Source organism: Carex rostrata, chromosome 8 (assembly GCF_964058835.1).
Source record: "Carex rostrata chromosome 8, lpCarRost1.2, whole genome shotgun sequence".
Taxonomy (NCBI): domain Eukaryota; kingdom Viridiplantae; phylum Streptophyta; class Magnoliopsida; order Poales; family Cyperaceae; genus Carex; species Carex rostrata.
In genome coordinates this window covers 10,551,867-10,571,311 of record NC_135925.1, presented here as the reverse complement: position 1 = coordinate 10,571,311, position 19,445 = coordinate 10,551,867, and the positions used below count along the sequence as shown (strand labels likewise).

At 34.7% G+C, this 19,445-nt stretch overlaps 3 protein-coding genes across 3 annotated transcripts; 2 read left to right on the top strand and 1 right to left on the bottom strand.

Annotated features, from left to right (window-relative positions):
* Nucleotides 1–1,096: 1,096 nt before the first annotated feature.
* LOC144558237 (wall-associated receptor kinase 4-like) lies at nt 1,097–5,249 on the top strand. The gene is made up of 3 exons (XM_078307035.1): nt 1,097–2,040; nt 2,755–2,901; nt 3,952–5,249. Exons 1-3 carry the CDS (start codon nt 1,170–1,172, stop codon nt 5,139–5,141), a joined length of 2,208 nt encoding a protein of 735 aa, XP_078163161.1. The 5' UTR covers nt 1,097–1,169; the 3' UTR covers nt 5,142–5,249.
* A 538-nt stretch (nt 5,250–5,787) lies between these two features.
* Nucleotides 5,788–9,511, bottom strand: LOC144558239 (lipid-binding serum glycoprotein family protein). The gene is made up of 6 exons (XM_078307037.1): nt 9,057–9,511; nt 8,620–8,759; nt 8,178–8,529; nt 7,308–7,556; nt 6,708–6,833; nt 5,788–6,234 (listed from the first exon to the last, which is right to left on the bottom strand). Exons 1-6 carry the CDS (start codon nt 9,456–9,458, stop codon nt 6,019–6,021), a joined length of 1,485 nt encoding a protein of 494 aa, XP_078163163.1. The 5' UTR covers nt 9,459–9,511; the 3' UTR covers nt 5,788–6,018.
* A 1,807-nt stretch (nt 9,512–11,318) lies between these two features.
* Nucleotides 11,319–15,488, top strand: LOC144558240 (golgin family A protein (DUF1664)). Its single transcript, XM_078307039.1, has 12 exons — nt 11,319–11,511; nt 11,614–11,675; nt 12,521–12,592; nt 12,708–12,789; nt 12,878–12,948; nt 13,565–13,666; nt 13,812–13,901; nt 14,209–14,283; nt 14,372–14,404; nt 14,496–14,576; nt 14,713–14,778; nt 14,890–15,488. The coding sequence occupies exons 1-12, from the start codon at nt 11,454–11,456 to the stop codon at nt 15,073–15,075; spliced, it is 978 nt and encodes a 325-aa protein (XP_078163165.1). The 5' UTR covers nt 11,319–11,453; the 3' UTR covers nt 15,076–15,488.
* Nucleotides 15,489–19,445: the final 3,957 nt, after the last annotated feature.

The following is a 19,445-nucleotide window of genomic DNA, read 5'->3' as shown; positions in this document are numbered from 1 at the left end:
ATCTCTCTAAACAAACAAAATTAACTATACAAATTTCTAGACTTCTTTTTATGTCATTTCAAATAGCCCGAATAACTAACAAATTAAATACTAAATAGATATTCTAACAAGCAACCACAAGTGCATTGGCCGTACCCATATTCAATATTATTATTTTTATTCATACCTTTACTGCATAAGCTAAAAAGGAAATTATTACTCCCACTTATTCAAGTACCGTATGAATTGAAGATGTGCATCGCAACATAAGTGTTAGCACGACATTTGAAATATCTTTTAGAATTAGAAAAACCAAATTTTATGCCAAAACATTTTGATAAATGTCAGATTATATATATATTTTTTAAATTTTAGAGACCATATGCTTTTAAATAAACCTCGGAATATTTTTTTTTGTACAAAATATGTATCCTTTTAGGAATAGCATAAATGGACTTATGGACTTATGTGAAATCATCATTTAATGATATTAACAGACGGGCCTAGCGAGCCTAGTCTACGCATCATTGTCTAGCCTGTATGTTTCCATATTGGGCCGTTCGCCATTGACAAACTATAGTTGGGACTGCAAATCTGGGTTATGTTCTTGCCAAGGATCTGATTAACTGAGATGAAGTAGTTAGCTTAACTTTTTAATTATTGGAGATAGTTCTGTTTTACATCAAATGGGAAGGGGTTGACTAGTTATAGATGCTCCACTTTTGACAAAAAAATAAAAATAGAAGAAAAAACGGACAACTACTACCGGTCACTCATTACTGGCTTCAAGTCGTCTATGTTGACTTGGAAAAGGAGACATGCAGCTATCAATTATTATTGATCATTATGACTCTTCTATTTGGAGTCATGAGTGGAATTTTAAGTATCCATTTTACATTAATCACTGAACACGAACACATCTAATTCAATAATTGGAGTTAGTGTTATATAAGCTGAAATGATACAGATGTTGTACTAGACGGACTCTGTTATGTTTTTAAACACTTAAATAATTAGTAGACTCAACACAACAGTGTTTAACAAATAGGGTAAAGTAGGGATATGTAATTATGTCACCTTGTAAATAACTTTTTTTAATCAATATATTTGTTAGCGCCACTTGCCCCTCTATTTATAAACAAATCATCTTCGTTCAGAATTTAGAACAAAAAAATTCTTCAGAATAGTCCATGCCTTCCCATTTTGCTAGGGAGATGATGGTAGCACTATTACTGCAGCTCTTACAAATTAACAGAGCTGCTGCTGCATCTGCAGGATTGCCGGGCTGCCCGACAACTTGCGGCAACATAACCATCCCATACCCTTTTGGTATTGGTACCGGATGTTACCTCGAGGGCTTCAATCTGACATGCAACCACACCTCTCAACCACCTAAACTATTCTTTGTCGATGGAACCATCGAGGTGATCGAAATCTCTTTACTAGAGAGCATCGTGCGTCTCAAGAGCACTCCCTTGATCACCCTTCCCTCCCAAGAAAAGGAGGTAGTTATCGGTATTTCACAGTCGTTTTTACTTTTACTCGATCAAAGTGTGTTGATAGCTGTGGGGTGCAACATCATAGCGAATATCCTGTCAGACTTAGAACCAGTTGCTGCTTGTACACCGCTGTGTCCAGTTAATCGCACTGGCCACACCTGCTCTGGCATCGTTTGCTCCCAAGCATCGGTACCTGGTGTGTTTTCTGGCCCGTTCTCTGTAAAGATTTCACCACTGACTCTCAATGGATCATATTCCTTGTATGATGCAAAGCAAAATAGTGCATTGTTGGTGGAGCAAGAGTGGCTCAATAAACACGAACTCGACTTGATAAAATTCCTGGACCCATTCTCCAATCATCGGGAGTCCATAGTCGTGCCCTTTGTACTAGAATGGTCAATCACTCATGATGGTTCAAAGGGATGTTTAAAAGCCAAAGAGAACATCTTAGAGTATCAGTGCCACAGTGTTCATCATTTATGCTCTGATGCTCCAAACGGTTATCAATGTAAATGTCAGCCAGGATATGAAGGCAATGCCTACTTACAAAATGGTTGCGTAGGTAAGTTTTGTTGACCCATATTATTTGTTTAAGGGCATTTTAACTACTAGAATTCTAGCTCAAAGTAGGAATGGTTAAGAAAAATTGTCTGGTCCCGAGTAGGTTGATGCCAATCTAGTTTGAACTCCGACCTGAAATTTTCTGCTTTTGCTGTGTTTCTCCTAATCCGAGCAAATTTAACTTAAATTTCACCTAAAACCTAAGCCCTGAACACAAATTAATTAACATCTTCTATTTTCTCAATTATTTGAGGTATACAATTATGTTATAAACAAATTAAGTTTGATCCTGATCTACTTAGTTTGGTTCGAGTCACCGATATTAATCCATCAAACTACATGTTATAAAAAACAGCTCCACCGATCCACAAGATTGGTGGAGACATGTTTCTGATTTGCAAGATCAGTGGAGCTATTTACTATTGATTTCTGACCAGACTTCTGTGGTCAGATTGTATAGATGACTCATAAAATGGCTCCACCAATCGGTGGAGCAAACATGTTTGTGCCTCCACCGATCTTGCGGTTTATTGGAGCTGTGTTTTGCAAAATCCAAATCAATAATGCTTGTTTTGTTAAAAATATTAAATTTGGTTCTATAAAAAAAAAAAACTTATTCTTGGTTGTTTTTTATTGCTACCTTTGGTACATGCTGATATTTTTCACTAATTAACAATGTCAATATTTTTCTTTATTTATCTTGGTGGGCGTTTAGATATTGATGAGTGCCAATTTCCGGACATGTATCCTTGTAATGGGGTCTGCAAGAATGTTTTTGGGACCTATGAATGCTCATGCCCAAAAGGAACGCACGGAAATGCCACTGCAGGGCAATGCAAATCTGATGTGACAACAAGATCAGGCAAGTTAAAATTTCTGAAGACAAATTAGTAGCACTTTATGAATTCAAAATTTGAGACATCCGTTCCAATTTCCTTGGCATACCAACATAAGTGTGCTAGTTTTTTTTTTAAAAACTATCAAAGAATAAACATTGCAATTCTCCAAAGAGTTTCTCAAAAGCAACCCAAATTGAATTTTTTTTTTTTTTCGAAAGAGAATAATTATTCTCGTCAAAACTATTTTCTCCTATCTCTTATCAATAAATTCAATCTGGCCACGTGTGTGGTGTACCGCTACATGGCATTAATTTAACTAATTGGCAGTTTGACAACCTATTTTTATTGACTTTTACTTGAAAAAATATTCGCCTTGAGGAGATTTTCCTCTCGTCTTCAGATCTCCAAGTAAATGCTCAATTTTTTGTATTTTATCAATACCAAAAAGTTCAACTAGATTATAATTGTTACTTCTAATATGCTGATATGTTTACGCACTTTTATACCCGATTTACACTTTATTTGCATTTTCAATACATTATTCATACTTCATTGTTTATTATTACAAAGTTTGTGCTTTATCCATACTAAGTTATATTTTATTCACACTATTTAGTGCACTGTTCGCAGTTCATTTGTATTTATTAATAAATTATTTGAATATACTAAGTAATTCTAAAACTTTTATTTCTTTTTTTTGAAAACTTGGTAGTAGCTACCAAGGTTCATGAGGGGGAATCGAACTCTCGATCTTTGGGTAGAACAACTCTAAGACATTTTCCTAGCCAATTGTGCTACCTCCCCTTTCCTAAAACTTTTATTTCAATGTGTGCTTTGAATCACTTAACAAAAGTGTGATACTGTTAAGGACTGCATTTTATTTAAAAGTTATACTTACCTGATCCATTTCTCTTAAATCGCCTAAGAAGTCCAACGAACAAGTTCCTAAAAAAAATCACTTTTTTATTGCCACATTAAGTCGTATTTTTAATTTACGTATTAAAAGAGTATAATCAAATGTTCCTATTTACCACAATTGGCAATCATCATGACAGTTATGCATATATTGCCAGGTTTTCTGATTGGAGTTGCTACTACAGTCGGAATTTTTCTTTTGGTTCTGGCAATGCTTGTACTCTTTTACAAACTGAAGAAAATAAAAGAAAAAGGATTGAAAAAGAAACATTTCCTGCAAAATCGAGGTTTATTGTTGCAACAGTTATTGAGATGTAACGAAGATGTAGCTGGAAGGATGAAGATCTTCAGCATAGAAGAGCTCGAGATGGCAACAAACAAATTTGACAAAACTCGGTTGCTGGGTCGCGGTGGCCATGGTGAAGTTTACAAAGGTATCTTGTCAGACAAGCGTGTGGTTGCTATTAAGAAATCACTTATTGCTGTCAAAAGTGAAATAAACCAATTTATAAATGAGGTGGCTATTCTTTCTCAAATTAATCATAGAAATGTGGTGAAGCTTTTTGGGTGTTGCCTTGAAACTGAAGTTCCTTTATTAGTTTATGAGTTCATCTCAAATGGCACATTATCTGAACATCTCCATGTTGAAAGCAACTGCTGTTTGTCTTGGGATGATCGGTTGAGGATCGCATCAGAAACAGCAAGAGCACTCGCTTATTTACATACAGCTGCTCCAGTGTCAGTTTTCCATAGGGACATAAAGCCAGTTAACATAATGTTGGATGATACACTAACAGCGAAGGTATCTGATTTTGGAGCTTCGAGATCTGTCTTAATTGATCAGACTAGAATCACCACAGCCGTTCAAGGTACTTACGGATACCTGGACCCTGAGTACTTCTACACTAGCCGGTTAACCAATAAAAGTGATGTTTATAGCTTTGGTGTCATCCTGGTAGAACTGTTAACTAGAGAAACACCGCATGAGTTTTCTAGATCTGAAGAAGCAGGAACTCTTGTTTCCTACTTTACCTCACTACAGAGGGATAACCGTCTCTTTGAGATTCTTGACCCAAAAATTGTACACCAAGGACAAAAAGCTGAACTTGAAGGAGTTGCACAGCTTGCAGAGATGTGCTTAAGATTGAAAGGGGAAGAGAGACCTACTATGAAAGAAGTTGATATGAGACTTGAAGAACTAAGAGCATTGCAAAAGAGGCATGCCCACCCTTGGACTGAAGAAAGCTCAGCAGAGCAACAAAAACTACTGCAAGTTGAAGGGGTGATTACCACAAGGCAGTTTAGCTTTGAGCAAGAACTTAAGAACTCATCAAGTTTTCCTAGGTGAATGTGTGAAAAATGTCCAAACTCAATCACTTACCCTGAGAGGAAAATTAGAAGTTTCATGCTTTGTACTTCTACTTTACTCGGTTCAATTATGTTACTGTAAATTGTACTTTACTCATTTCCTTCAGAAGCAACATGGAAGTTCTAGACGCGGTTTAAATATTAGCTCTAGTCTTCATACCAATTTAAAATTAGTTTGAAGGTCTTATTTGTAAATTTGCAGATTGAAACATACAAGTTTGCATTAGAAGGGCTAGGATATTTAGATTAAAAAGTACGAGCTAATCTACAAAAAAAAAAAAAAAAAAAAAAAAACGGAAACTACGCAAGATACTAGAGGACAAAAGACTTGCAATCAAGATGGCATGAACCTTCTGTTGCCAAAAAATACAACTATTGACCAAAATCTGAATAAGCGCAATGGTACTAAGGATCCTCCAACCAAATACAACAGCAGGGCAATTTACGGCACAAATTCCCTTTTAAGCTCCTTAAATATGTATTTGATAAAAAATATAGCTTTACATTTATATATAAGACTATATATAAATGTAAATTCACAGCAAATTCTATAACCAATTTTATAGTATGCCCACAATGACCTTACGCCTGAGAAACGTACAGACTTATAGACTGATAAATACAACTAAAAGAAAGGAAAAATAAGTCATAAATACAACTAAAATATATATACAGTCATTAATTCTGATTTGCAAAAGATATATACAATAACTATTAAAATCTAGGATTACAATATTGCTTTCGAGAAGAAATGAAAGCAGGTAACCTGCCTTGGGTTACTATTTTCAGGAAAAAAAAATAGAAGATCTAACCTAAAACATACAATATTTACATGCATCCTACAGATAGTTGGGAATTTAATATTTTGACCTATGGATGAAACTCCTTAAATCTAGAGCAGCAATAGAATTATTGTAGGTGACATCAGAGCCAATTATCACTCGTGAATTTGGCATTAATATATAAGCACCCTCGAGAGTAAATCCATGAATTATCGGCAATGGAATTCCACGCCTTAGGTATGAGTTCAGATATGGTATGCATATTGTTTTTAAGAAAGTCCGAACAGCACCCTACAAATAAGAATTTATATCAATTAAAACATTCTTTTTTGAGACAAGAACATCTTTGTCCATAAGAATCTAATAATTGCCCAAGTATGACCAAATAAACATTGTTGTACTTCAAAAATTCTGAGTTTCCATTCAGTCCTTGGGCATAGCTATTTTGTGTCTTTTTAGTTTGTCCATCAAAAAATGGACTGAAATCCTGGTGAGAGACAAATGTGCAATGATAACTTCTTTGACAAAGGTTCATTATCCAAATGCCATTGCAACTGCTGAAAGGAATTTGACCCACACTTTTTTACTCAAAGGTGTCAGGAATCAGTTTCTGTATTATTTTAGAACTAAAATGGGAATAAATAACTTGAGGAACAAAAACAGAAAATAGATGAAAGACTATAGACGATTGAACTTAATGTATACTTGATTCAAATAATCTATGCTTATGAGAAGCTTGTAAATAGATGTCTATGGATTCATACCCTAATAAGGGACATATGGAAGTTGCCAATATTGCTCCACTTCAACACAAGAGAGAAATCATTTAGCTCTGATTTTGCCACTATTTCATTTCCTATGACCTCCACAGACCCTGAAACAGTAGCTACCTGCAAAACCAGCCTTGCTAGCTTAATAAATGCAGGGATAATCCAATTTACTAAATGGTTAAAAGGATATCCAGTTAATATAATATGATGAACATGACCGACTTTTCCATCTGAATATAAACTAAACATTCATTTGCAAATGCGTGAGCATAACTTGTACTAAAAACATGAACCTGCTTCTAGTTCTTTACTTTATGGACACTATATTATTTCTGGCGCTAGTTTCTACTTGGCAGGTATAGGTTTGCATTTTTACGCAATATGAAAAGCAGCATCTATTGATAAATTAAATATATGATGGAGGTCCTTATGAGTTCTTGCTGGAGATAGTTAAAAGATGTAGCCAATGGGAATGCACAAGATACCTGCTGTGTGCTGGTACTGCATTTGTAATGAGCATTGAAAGGTACCACTATTCTCCCACACACAATCACACATGTAATGGACACATAAGCAAACAAAGAAAGAGCTTACCACTGATATGCATGCAACAGGTACCGTCTTTCTGTCATCCAAAACATTTATTATCAAGTCTGAGTTGACAGTAGCTCCAATATTACCAACCCCTATCATGACTGAAGGTGATGAAGTCACTGAAATATTGAGTGTCATGTTTTCATTCGGATATTTTTTGTATAACTTTGGAATGAGAAACCGCCATGTCTTCGTATTGAGGAAGAACTGTTCTGGTACTTCATTCACCACCCAATTCATCAAACCAGCCTAAAGAGAAACAATTTGTTAAGTATATACCCCTCAAATTTTTCGGACTTACATGCAAGCAAAGAAATTCGAAAATCCAACAATAAACCATACTTCTGATAAGAGTCAAAACAAGCACGCTTTACATTACTACTTTAAAGGCAGGCTTAATGGAAAGGTTTGAATTTTTTTATGCATCAATCTAAGAACATTGTAGAACCAGCCTTTGGTCTAGTGGCTAAAAGCAATGCCCTCTGTGTAGGAGATCACAGATTAGAAACCCGAAGTAGGGGTCCTTTATGGATATTTAAAGGTGGGGTTCTTGCCTCTGTCTTTATCTTAAAATATAGTTGGACGACCATGCACGAAGCTTTACCTGAAAGATGAAGGCTCAACCCCCAACTTCCCTCAAAAAAATGATCTAAGAACGTTGTAAGCATGAGTATCATTATTGCATAGACTACATAATTTTTTTTTATGGTTAGTGGAAAATTTCCAACTAACAGATATATTAATAAAGAAAAATATTTACAAAGATATAGACTACATAATTATTCCAGTTTTTTGTATCTGAATGCATGTCCTTGTAATAAAACAAAACTATTAAACCTACATGGGGGAAAATTTGTACAAAACATTTACCTGAAACAACACATCTGATGCAGAATTAAACACAGACTCGTCTAATGAAATCCACAGCATTTTTGAAGCATCAGAAAGAAAAAATGAATCTTCAGCCGAAACCTGGCAAGCTTTCTTCACATGAGCTCTCTCTGATGAGACAAACAGCCCATTTATATAAAAATCCACAGATGAGCTTTTAAACAGGGGGTCCTTCATAAAAGTGACATTCATAAAAGCAACATCATCCAAATTTACTTCCTTCAGAAGACTTTGGAGTAAGGAGTCAAGCTTTTCAGCTCCTTCGGTGATTTTTTGAGTGATTGCACTTTCTACTGATGATGTAATGTGGTCCTGGAACCCATCCACAAATCTACAAAAGTAAGTAATAATGTGTCAGCATGGTTTAAAGCATTAATATGACTAATATGATTAATATGATCATTTTTGCTAGATTTCATACATTTGATAGAACCAAGAGGCACCACCATCCATGGCGATGGCCAGATCTGTAATGTAGCAGCCACACTCAGTAACAAATGTCTTGAGAGCACCATTTTCATTCTTCATACTGATAGTGAGCCCGATCTCCATTCCTTCAACCTAATTAGTGTCATGAATCAACCCCTTCTATTAAAGTAGATCTATGTACTGGCAGCCCAAAATATAAAGATGGCCATAACCTTGCTTAATGGCTCGCAAAGGCCAGTAATTGACCAAACTATGCTCTAGCACAAGTTATTATGATTTCAATCAACATATGCCTTGTCCTTGCTTTTAATTTCTCCCTTTTGAGAAGTGAGAACTCGTAATTATCACTACCGCAAAATTATGAAAGCTGAGGTTCAAATCAGCTTTAGTTGTCACCATATAGCTAATAATAAAAAAAGAAAGATCTACCTGAACAGAAGCAAGCCCCTCATCAGAGACGGTCACGAACCAACTATCATACCAATAGCTCCACTTCAAGTTTAATTTTGCACTGGCACCAGAAGCCACAACCACAATCCCCGACTCACCTGCAGCGACTCTAGAATCCGAAGCCGACACATTAACTGCCTCTATTGTAACGTTAGAAACCTTCATGTGAACTTCTCCCACCAAAGGGATCCTAACTGATTTCGCTATGTCAGGGAGGCGGATTGGGACAAACGAATCAACCGCCTGAGAAATGAAGAGATCTTTAGCGAAGGAGAGGCCTTTGGTCGTGATCGTGGAGGATATGTAGCTGTCCGATTCGGAGATCGATCGATGGGGGAAGAGAGAGAAGGAGACGAGCAGAAAGAGGAGCAGGGGCGCCATGAGATGACAAGAGGAGCGAGAGAGACATGAGAAGGCAGAGGAACAGATAACTTTTAAGTTCGTTGTCCGGTTCGTAGTTATTGCGTCTTTTTTCGATAACAAAAATTATCTGTTGAGAAATTTAGATATATACCCATCAAAACTTCATCAATTAGATATTTCCCCATCAAAACTTTAAAATTAGTTATTTCCCCATATAAATATAACTATATTATAAATATACCCATTACTCAATTAAATCAATTAAAAACACTGGTTAATAATAATAATAAAATAAAAAGACAATTATACCCTTACATTTGAAAACAAAGAATGGTGAAGATTAAGCCTCTGCCCTTTTAAACGGTATTTGTGAAGTTCTAGATAAATCATGAAAAAATCAAAACTACTACATAAAACACATGAAAAATAAAAACAAACCTCCCATCAACCTCAGGCTGGCAAATCGTAACTTCTTTGCCCTCTTCGCATTGTATCAGGGACAACCCATATATCATATCAGAACTGAAATTGTTCAAGGTTGAGACTTGAGACTTGAGACAAATGTCAAAAAAGTACCAAATTGAACAAAAATTACATTAAGATCGCTAGAAACTTTGACTTGAACAAAGTATCTATGTTATTATTCTAGTAAGTGGTACTATGTATCCTTCAAAAGTCATCTGTGTAGTTCTTGAGCTTTATTACATATTCTAGCATACTGCTTTGACTGACACATACAGCCCTTAAACCCTGATATGAAGCTTTCTTTTCAACTTTCAACTGGTTTGGGTTTTTAATAGTGTCATCCTTATATTAAGCTTTTTTTTCAAATGAATTTGGGTTCTATGACTCTATCATTATGCCAAATATCTTTTACTATAATCAGGTTTCGAAAAAGAAAATATGACAGGGTAGTGGTCTGACATTGTACATTCTGTTTATGGTGATCTATTCGGGCACTCTTTTAATGTATTTAGCTGTTACTACCGTTTGTACCAAATTGGTCGTTCAAATGGTCTCGTATGAGTGTCACAATTCTACCTGTATAAGTGATTTAAACTATTATGTTCTCAATTGCTCAGTTTGACCAAGTTAACCCGAGAAGCCCGAGAACTAAGCACTATGGTGTTCTCTTTATTCCTGCAACCGTAGGACAAATTGGTAGCCATAACAGTACCAGAATGCTCTCCTCATCCTCCTCATTCAATAATTGCAAGGAATCAATCAAAGGAGCCCAATTTCCCTGTTTCCATTTTCTCTGCTGTTATCCTTTCATTCTTATTTGCAAATCTCCATTTTTTTTCCCTTTAGCGACTAAGGAGGAAGGAGACTCTTTATTCAGGAGTCTGGTGTTCCATGAGCCAGCAAGCAAATTCAAGAGGGTGCATTAACTCCGAGTTCAGGAAGAGCCATAACAGTGATTTAATTGAGACATACAAAAAGGGTCCCACCTGTCATATTTGATGAGAGACATAGCAGTGATTTAATTAAAAGGGGTATAATTGTCTTTTTATTTTATTATTATTATTAACCAGTGTTTTTAATTGATTTAATTGAGTAATGGGTATATTTATAATATAGTTATGTTTATATGGGGAAATAACTAATTTTAAAGTTTTGATGGAGAAATATCTAATTGAAGAAGTTTTGATGGGTATATATCTAAATTTCTCTTATCTGTTAAACCAGGTAGTTTATTGGGACCTACTACTCAGTGCGTCTGTACAAAATATACCATGTCCAGACAGTAATAATAAGCTATTGGATTACATACAATCTGTTGGGCCTAACGGAGCTGGATCCGATTATCACAATCGGACAGCTCTGGTTGTTTCCAACCCGTTCAACCTTCAAGAAGTAGCTGATCAAAGAAAAACAGCCTAAACAGGTGGCGTACAAACAGCAACGAGTCGAAGACAAGTGGATTGAATTGACGGCGCCCCTCTTTCGTTTCTCGTCGGACTCTATCCATCTGTCCGACCCGTTTATTTGTACGGAGACGATCATCGGAGAATGGCGATGCACAGCGGAGCTGCCACCTCCAAAGTATTAATTGCTCTGGGAACTGCTGGTAATGTTAATCCTGCTTGATTTTATTTTTCTTCTACTTTATTGACTTCTTGATCTCGCGCTTTGATCAAGTTGTAAATTCGCTTCACTTTTGTTTTATTAGGTCTTGCTGGTTCAATCGTACTGAGGAACGGCCAATTGTCTGATGTTTTGGCGCAGATCCTGGTAAATTTATAAGAATTTCTAAGTTTGGAACTGAAGTCTATTTTTAGTTTTCTAATATTATTAGAGGCTAAGAGCTATTAGTTATAAATATTCCAGTTCAGTCATTTAGTAAATACCAGAGTTGAATTTGGTATAAATATCTACTCGAAACATTTGGAGGTAATATTCACACCTCATTGTAGAAAATTGACATTTTGTTCCCTATAAGAAACCAACATGAAATGGGACAGATGACAGGAAAGATGCATGATCAAGATGCTTTAGATTTTATAGGAGATAAATAGGATGTAGTTTTTGCAAACTTCTTTTACTATGTGAATTTGCCAGGTTAATTATGTGATGTTTTGGTTTCTTTCATGTATACCCCATTGTTATATAGTGATGGCATGAGATGAACTAGTAATAACATTAGGTATGTACCTGTACATTTGCCAGGTACCACGTACCAGTGGTTTGGTACTGGTATCCTATTTGAATGGTTTCATGTTATGAAATCGTTGGGTTTCACCCACTACTTCTAAAAAAAAGAAAAGAAATCAACATGAAGGTTAAACATTTCCAAGGAGCTTATGCTGTAACTGGAGATCACATGTGTTTAACTGCTAGTCATCATGTATGCTGCTTAAATTGTCGCTAGTTTGTTTTATTTTTTATGGAAAAACCTCTACTTGGTTTTATTTTGAGATCTGATCTAATATGCAGTTCAATTTTTTATTTTGCATCTATAACACTGAAAAATAATCCTTAGAACTCCTTAGTCATGTATCTAACTTGTTTGCCACTCTGTTGAGAGAAAGGTATATGGTACTCTCTCCTAAGTTCACATTTATTGATTTTAATAACAGGACCTTTCAAAAGGTGTAAACGAGGGGGAAGTATCTCCTGGCCATATTGACATGGCTCTTCTTGCTGCTCAGGTACTATTGTTAATGTTCTGGCAGTTAATTTGTATTCTTGTCAGGTTTATTTGATCTTCTTCTTTAATATGCTCATTCCCACTATATGTTATTGTTTCATTTTACTAATCAGTAGATAAGGCATCTGGCTCAAGAAGTTAGGGATCTTACAGCATCTAGACCTGTGACCATATTGACTGGTGATTCTGATTCAAGAGGTACTCATTTTGTTTGATGGAATCAGATCTAGCTAATTCAACTAAAGTCTACATTGTTAAATATATTTGCATCTCTTTTTGTCTGCAGGCACAATAGCGTCTTATCTTTTACCGGCTGCTGCAATTGGTGCTGTGGGTTATTGCTATATGAAGTTGAAGGTAATATCTTAAGTTTTATGTATCTAGTAAGATTTTCGTTGGTTATTTTTTGCCAGTTTGGTTCCAAAGAATTAAATTTTGTTCTATCTTGACATAATGATATCTGCTGCTAAATTGTCTGGGTCAGGTTTGTCCAAAGTTCTTACCTGCACCATACTGTAAGTTGTGATGTGACTTGATAAAGCAGTTAACCTAAAACCAAAGAAAATTCCAGATTGAGCACTTTCAGGTTTAATGTTCTTGTTTATAGGTTCTTTTCAATTTGCATTGTGTCATACTGTCATCTAAAACTTCCTAGTATCTCATACTTCCAAAGAGTATAGCAGTATTAGTTGCTCTTTAAATTTTGAGTGTTGTGCATCAATGGATTCTCATATTTTTGGTTGGAAATATGGTGGTTCGGTTTTTTAGCGAGTCATCGTAATTTTATTCATATTTTCGTTTTGAGAGCTAAAATTTGAATTTCTTATACCTGTTACCCATCTCAATATGTTGTGGGTTGACAATGTCAGTAATGGGTAGCTGACACTAGCTGTCCATGTCAACCCGAACGATTCTTAACAAAAAAATTAGTTAGGTCATTTGATTTGCTGTTGATTTTTTTTTTGTTATGCAGGGATTATCCTTTTCTGATGTGATGTTTGTTACAAAACAACACATGGCGAATGCTGTTGCTAGTGTATCAAAACAACTTGAACAAGTTGCAGATGCTCTAGCTGTATGTTTTATACAAAGTTTTTTACTTATCAAGAAAAAAAAAAAGTGAAATTTGAAATATGTAATCATATGTCTGTTTGGGACTAAAGGCTTGGTTGTTGTTGTTGTTGTTGTTGTTGTTGTAATCATATGTCTCTATTTTTTAGGCAACAAAAAGACACCTTACCCAGAGACTCGAAAACTTGGATGGAAAGATTGATGAACAGCATGAAGTTTCCAAAGCTATAATGCATGAGGTTTGCTTAATATACAAAGAATTGAAATGTCTTGTCTATTTTTTTTCTTGAAAGAAAAATATCTCCAATATTTTAAAATAAATAAATGTTGGGCAAATGGCAATGAAAGAATAGCTATTTTTCTCCTTTGACTGTCCAAGTCATTATTTGGCATCTTATTTAATATCTTGATTTGGTTGTTATTTAGATTATATTTATATTTGTGCCATAAAGTAAAATTTCTAATCTGTTTGAATGTTGTATACTTCTTCGATTAATTCCAACTTAATTGTTTTGATGTCATTTAATCTTCTCTGTTGACATGCAGGTGAATGATGTAAAAACAGATCTTAGTCAGATTGGATTCGATATTGAATCCATCCAACAGATGGTAGCAGCATTGGTGAGTTTGTAATTTTTTTTAATTATGTTCATGGTTTTTATTTGTGATTAATGTAGATACTAATAGTCATCTCTTACATTTTAACTAGGAAGGAAAAGTTGGCTCACTTGAAAAGAAGCAGGTTGGTGAAAGTACTATATTTCATACATTGATATCACCTGGCAAATCAATTCTTATCTGAATTTCTTGTTGATATCTAATGAATATCTCAGGATATGGCTAATGCTGGAATTTGGTACCTCTGCCAAGTTGCTGGTGGTATAAAGGATGGAATACATGCCAAATTCTTCCAGGTAAAGGGCTTCTCCCAAAACTTTCTTGCCACACGCTCATGTCAATCATGCCCAGTACAAGTATGACAGTTTTGCAGTACATAATAACTTACTTGTATGAGTAGGTTGTTCTTTAACATCATTTTCTTTACAACAGGAAGCAAGTGAAAAGCTGAAGCCTTCACATGCATTAACATTTTCTGAAGCGGCTGAGAAGCTTAAGGTATATCTCTCTCTCTCTTCCCCCACCCTCCCTCCTCCCACCACCGCCCTTTGAGGTGTCGTCAATACTTTCTAATTGTTTTAAATGGTAAACTCTCCTTCTTTTCTTCAGGGGCTTCATATTCTTTCTGAAGACGCGAAGCCTGAAGAGAGCATTGAGCTAGATTTAAAGAAAGGTGTTGTTGAAGAAAAAGACAGTGAAAAACTTATTGCCAAAGGTAATTTTCCTACTGGCAGAGCAATACACAGGACTTACACCAGCAACTTAACTTCAATAAAGCGAGGATTTGTTTTGTGATCGCAAACTTATAGTACACAAGCTATTCATTCTTTTTGACAGCTGTTTGGGTATCTTCTTTATCATTCATATTTAAAGTGATGTATTGCCCTGTTTATCAGGGTTTTTGTAAATTTATATGCCTGGGGCATTGCCATTGGTTGAAAAAAGGAGCAGGATCTGTACGGGTGGTTGGATTAAACCAACCCTGTTTTTTCATTCTTTAAAGCTTTGCTATAACACGGAATCAGTTTGAAAATTCCATAGTAAATGTCTCTTATATTTTTTTTTTTATTTTACAATAAAGATAAGTGTGCAGTATGTAATGTGTACACTTCGAGTGATCACAATAAATAAATTTATGTTTTGTACTCTTTTATTGTTTTTTTAGATGGCTGATGAATAATATAATCTCCATCTCTGTACCGATGAATTTCTATATATCTTTCATAAATTTCTTGGAAGACCTAACTATCATGCTTTCATACAACATTTAACTATCTTTCCTCGTGCCTCTATATTGTGCCTTTATAGCCTTGTACACCTCTGTATCCGAATCCATATCACCTGACTGAGTACATTGAGCTCCTATCCGAGTGATTGAATTTGGTGCCTATGTAGATATAAGGAGTTCGTTTTGAGATTTGTGTCAACTTAAAACTGATGACTCAATCTAATTGCACCAGCTATTGCACTGGATTTGAATTGAGTTCGGATCTCCTAAAGTAACACAATATTTGAGTTTAGATTTGGACTGTCAGATTAAAGAGGCCCTGTGGGCTCCAACTCAAGCCGGATTGGTCCGAATTCGAATCGGACAGTCCGAATCTAAACTAAAAAATTAGGTTACTTTAGGGGATCCGGACCCATCTGAAATGCTCTGTACCACCGGACAATCCTTCACCTGGTTTGAACATTTTTTTTATCAAGAAATATAGTTTTTTCCAAAGCATAATCCAAGAAATAAATCTAATAATTTTAATTTAATTTCGGATATAGTAACATAAGTAATCTCTCAAAACTAATGATAATTACTAATTTTGTCATCGTAGTCTCTAATAGAATGATTAAATTAACTTGTACATTTTGTTTATTTTATTAGTGATAAGTGTTTTGATCTCAAGCTTCAACGAATTAATTCAACAGAGAAGAAGAAAAAAATAACATATTAGCTAAAAGAGAATGATTTGGATATAATACAACTTAATATTTATTGTACTCAAAAAATAATTTTGTTCTAAATTGAATGATTGGTGAATAGCTAATTTCGTGTTACTATCATGATTTGGACAAAATTATATTTAGTATTTTTAATCGTTAACTTGAAAAAACGATGTATTTTTCTTCTTGACCCTCGTATGCGGAATAGCGGAGTCCCACTAGGTTATCTACATCAAATTCCGTACTTAATATATATCGGTTAGGATTAATAATAAAATAAAAGTGGAATTAATAAAACTGTAAAAAGTGAAAAGAAAACTATCTTAATACTTATTTCCTTCCTATTTGAAAAAAAAAACATATTTTCTATACAGGAAATTCAGTTTCACTCTTTCATTATTTTATACTTGTTGAATACGAATTAAAATAATATGAAATAACTGCATTTCTCTTCTTTTTTTCATTTTTTTATTACAGATATACATCAAAAGAACAACCCTTGCGATAAATGACGCATATTTTTGAGCAAAAGTTACCCAACTATTTAATATTTAATATTGATAAAAAAAAATTGCCCATTCCGAATTTGGAACCTAAAAGTCTGCGACCTCCGAGAAATGACACATCTTTTCAATGGTCCGGACGGCTTAAACAAAACCGCATTTGTTCTGTAATTAAACTAAGAGAATGAAAGGTTTCGATTTTACAATTTTTATTTGAGATCGACTGGAAAAGCCCAAAAAGGTCAAACGGGCGACCTTTCCAAGCCCCCTTTCAAATGCGCAATGCGAGCCGCAAAGTTTTGCATCAAGACATCCAAGTTATAAAATAATTCATGTGACACACTCTACCAGAAAAAGAAAAAAAAATAGTTACAAATTAATTATACAATCGCCAACTCATTAGGAAACTAAACCCTAACTCTGGCTTTCATTTTCAAACACTAGGTCACCAATTCTCAAGGCAGATTATACGCAACCTTCTGTGGCTTCCAAAAGTCAAAACTACCAGCTCAAGAACATTGATGTACGAAAAAACATGCATTAATATCTCTTACACTAATTATAAGGCCTCTTATTTTATTTAGTACGAATCTTATATAGCTGCCGTAGCGACTTTTAGAACCACACTAGGTCAGAGCCTCAGAGCCTCAGAAGTTAAATATTTAAGGCAATTAATTAATTAGCAAAGTTCTTAGGTTTGTTATTTTTCATATTTTGCATGACATCAGAAGTGAATATATGATTCCATGGGTATATATTATACAGCTCTTATAAGACGTATCAAATAAAGCACATATTTGTTTTATGCAAGGAGAATATTATTCATGCGCCAAGCTAGAATCATATCGGTGTCTCTTGTCTTGCTTCGATTTGTTTTAACTGAATTATAATTGTTTTGGGTACATTTGCTTTAGTTTTTTTATTCTTTTTATTTGTTAGTTGATGTGACTGGTGCACCACATGCAAAACCTAGTCTATTTTCCGACATTATTGATTAAATAAGACAAATTCACAAATTAGAAAAAGAGTCCAAACTACAGAAAGAGTACAAGCAAACGATCATAGGATGCCTTGCTTGTTAGGGAACAATAGCACAAAGCACACTCAAACAGCACATTATCTTAGATTTAGAAATAAGAAAAGGAAACAAGAAGTAATATAATGTCAGGTAGGTATTCAACAACATCTATTGGATGAATTAATTAAACTATGACGCAACTAACTCAAATATGAAATATATTTCAAAAGATATCGATGTTTCTAGAGAGTTTTATAGGAGAACAGAGGAGAGATGAACCATTGACGCAAATGTGTTGTAAATGTGTTATATGTATGTATGCACCATTTAAGACTCATCTAATCAAAACGTTATATAATTTGTAAAACTTGGCTCATGTCACATCGACACTATGACATTTATTCTTTTTGCTACTCATCTAATTAATCAAAACGTTATATAATTTGTAAAACTTGGCTCATGTCACATCAACACTATGACATTTATTCTTTTTGCTGATTATTGATCAGGAACAAGTATGGACTAAACTTTCTTCGTTGCCCCTCTATATATGCATCAAAATTTAATGTGCAACTCATATATTTAGGCATCCCGGTTACATCTTAAATAAATTTTGATGAATGGTGCCAACTCAGATATCATAAGTCCATCCCCTCTATATATGCATCAAAATTTAATGTGCAACTCATATATTTAGGCATCCCGGTTACATCTTAAATAAATTTTGATGAATGATGCCAACTCAGATATCATAAGTATGGACTGACAGCTGACTTGTGTTTTTTTTTTTTTTTGTACATCTATTTAAAAAAAAAAAAATCTTGGTAGACATCCCGGTTACATCTTCAAGATGTAAACTAATTAAGCAGGCAAACTTTATTTTGAGCAAAAATAGTAAAGAAAGAACCAAACAGCTGTCATTAGTAATTCTTAACTTAATTCAAAACCATGCATTGTTACAAAAGAGAAACTAAGACTGTAAGAAGAAAAGCAATTAGAAAAAAAGAAAAAATAGTAAAGCAGACAGAGGAACATCAAGATGGATACACAGCATTGTTACAAAAAACATAATCAACCTCTAATAAAAAATTTAAAAGAGAGGCAACATGTTTTTTTGCATGATTCCTGCCTAAAATCCTTTGTCTCTTCACAAAAAAATGAATGCATTTTTCCTAACGCTTAACAAGGAAAGTAATATAATAGAAAATTGAGAAAATGCCTGACTTTCCCATGTATGCCTTCAATCTTTCAGCGAATTCTTCGCCAAAGCCCCCTTTATTTTTCAATAATTTCCACTTACCACCCGCTATGAAGAACGCCGGCGATGACGAAACGGTAGGGTGGGACCCACATGTAACTGCACGGAGCTACGTGGCACCTCAAGTGGAAGCTTTACGGAACAATTGGCTGAATCAACCTTCTTCTCCATCCTTGTTTGTGTTTGAGAAATGTTAGAGAGAGAGAGACAGGACTGAGAGAGGAGTCTCCTTTTCCGTTGTTATAAATAAAGAAGGTTAATTATTTGTGAGCGATATTTGATATTTCTTTTAGTACAACTAGTGCCTTTGCATGTGAATTTAAATAATTACAAAAGGAAAAGATCACTTGTGGATATGTATCATGCAACCCTTTCTGTAGCTAGTTTGGTACAGATTTAGTACAACACAATGAGATATCGTACTTTTAATGGACCTATTTTATAGCATTGA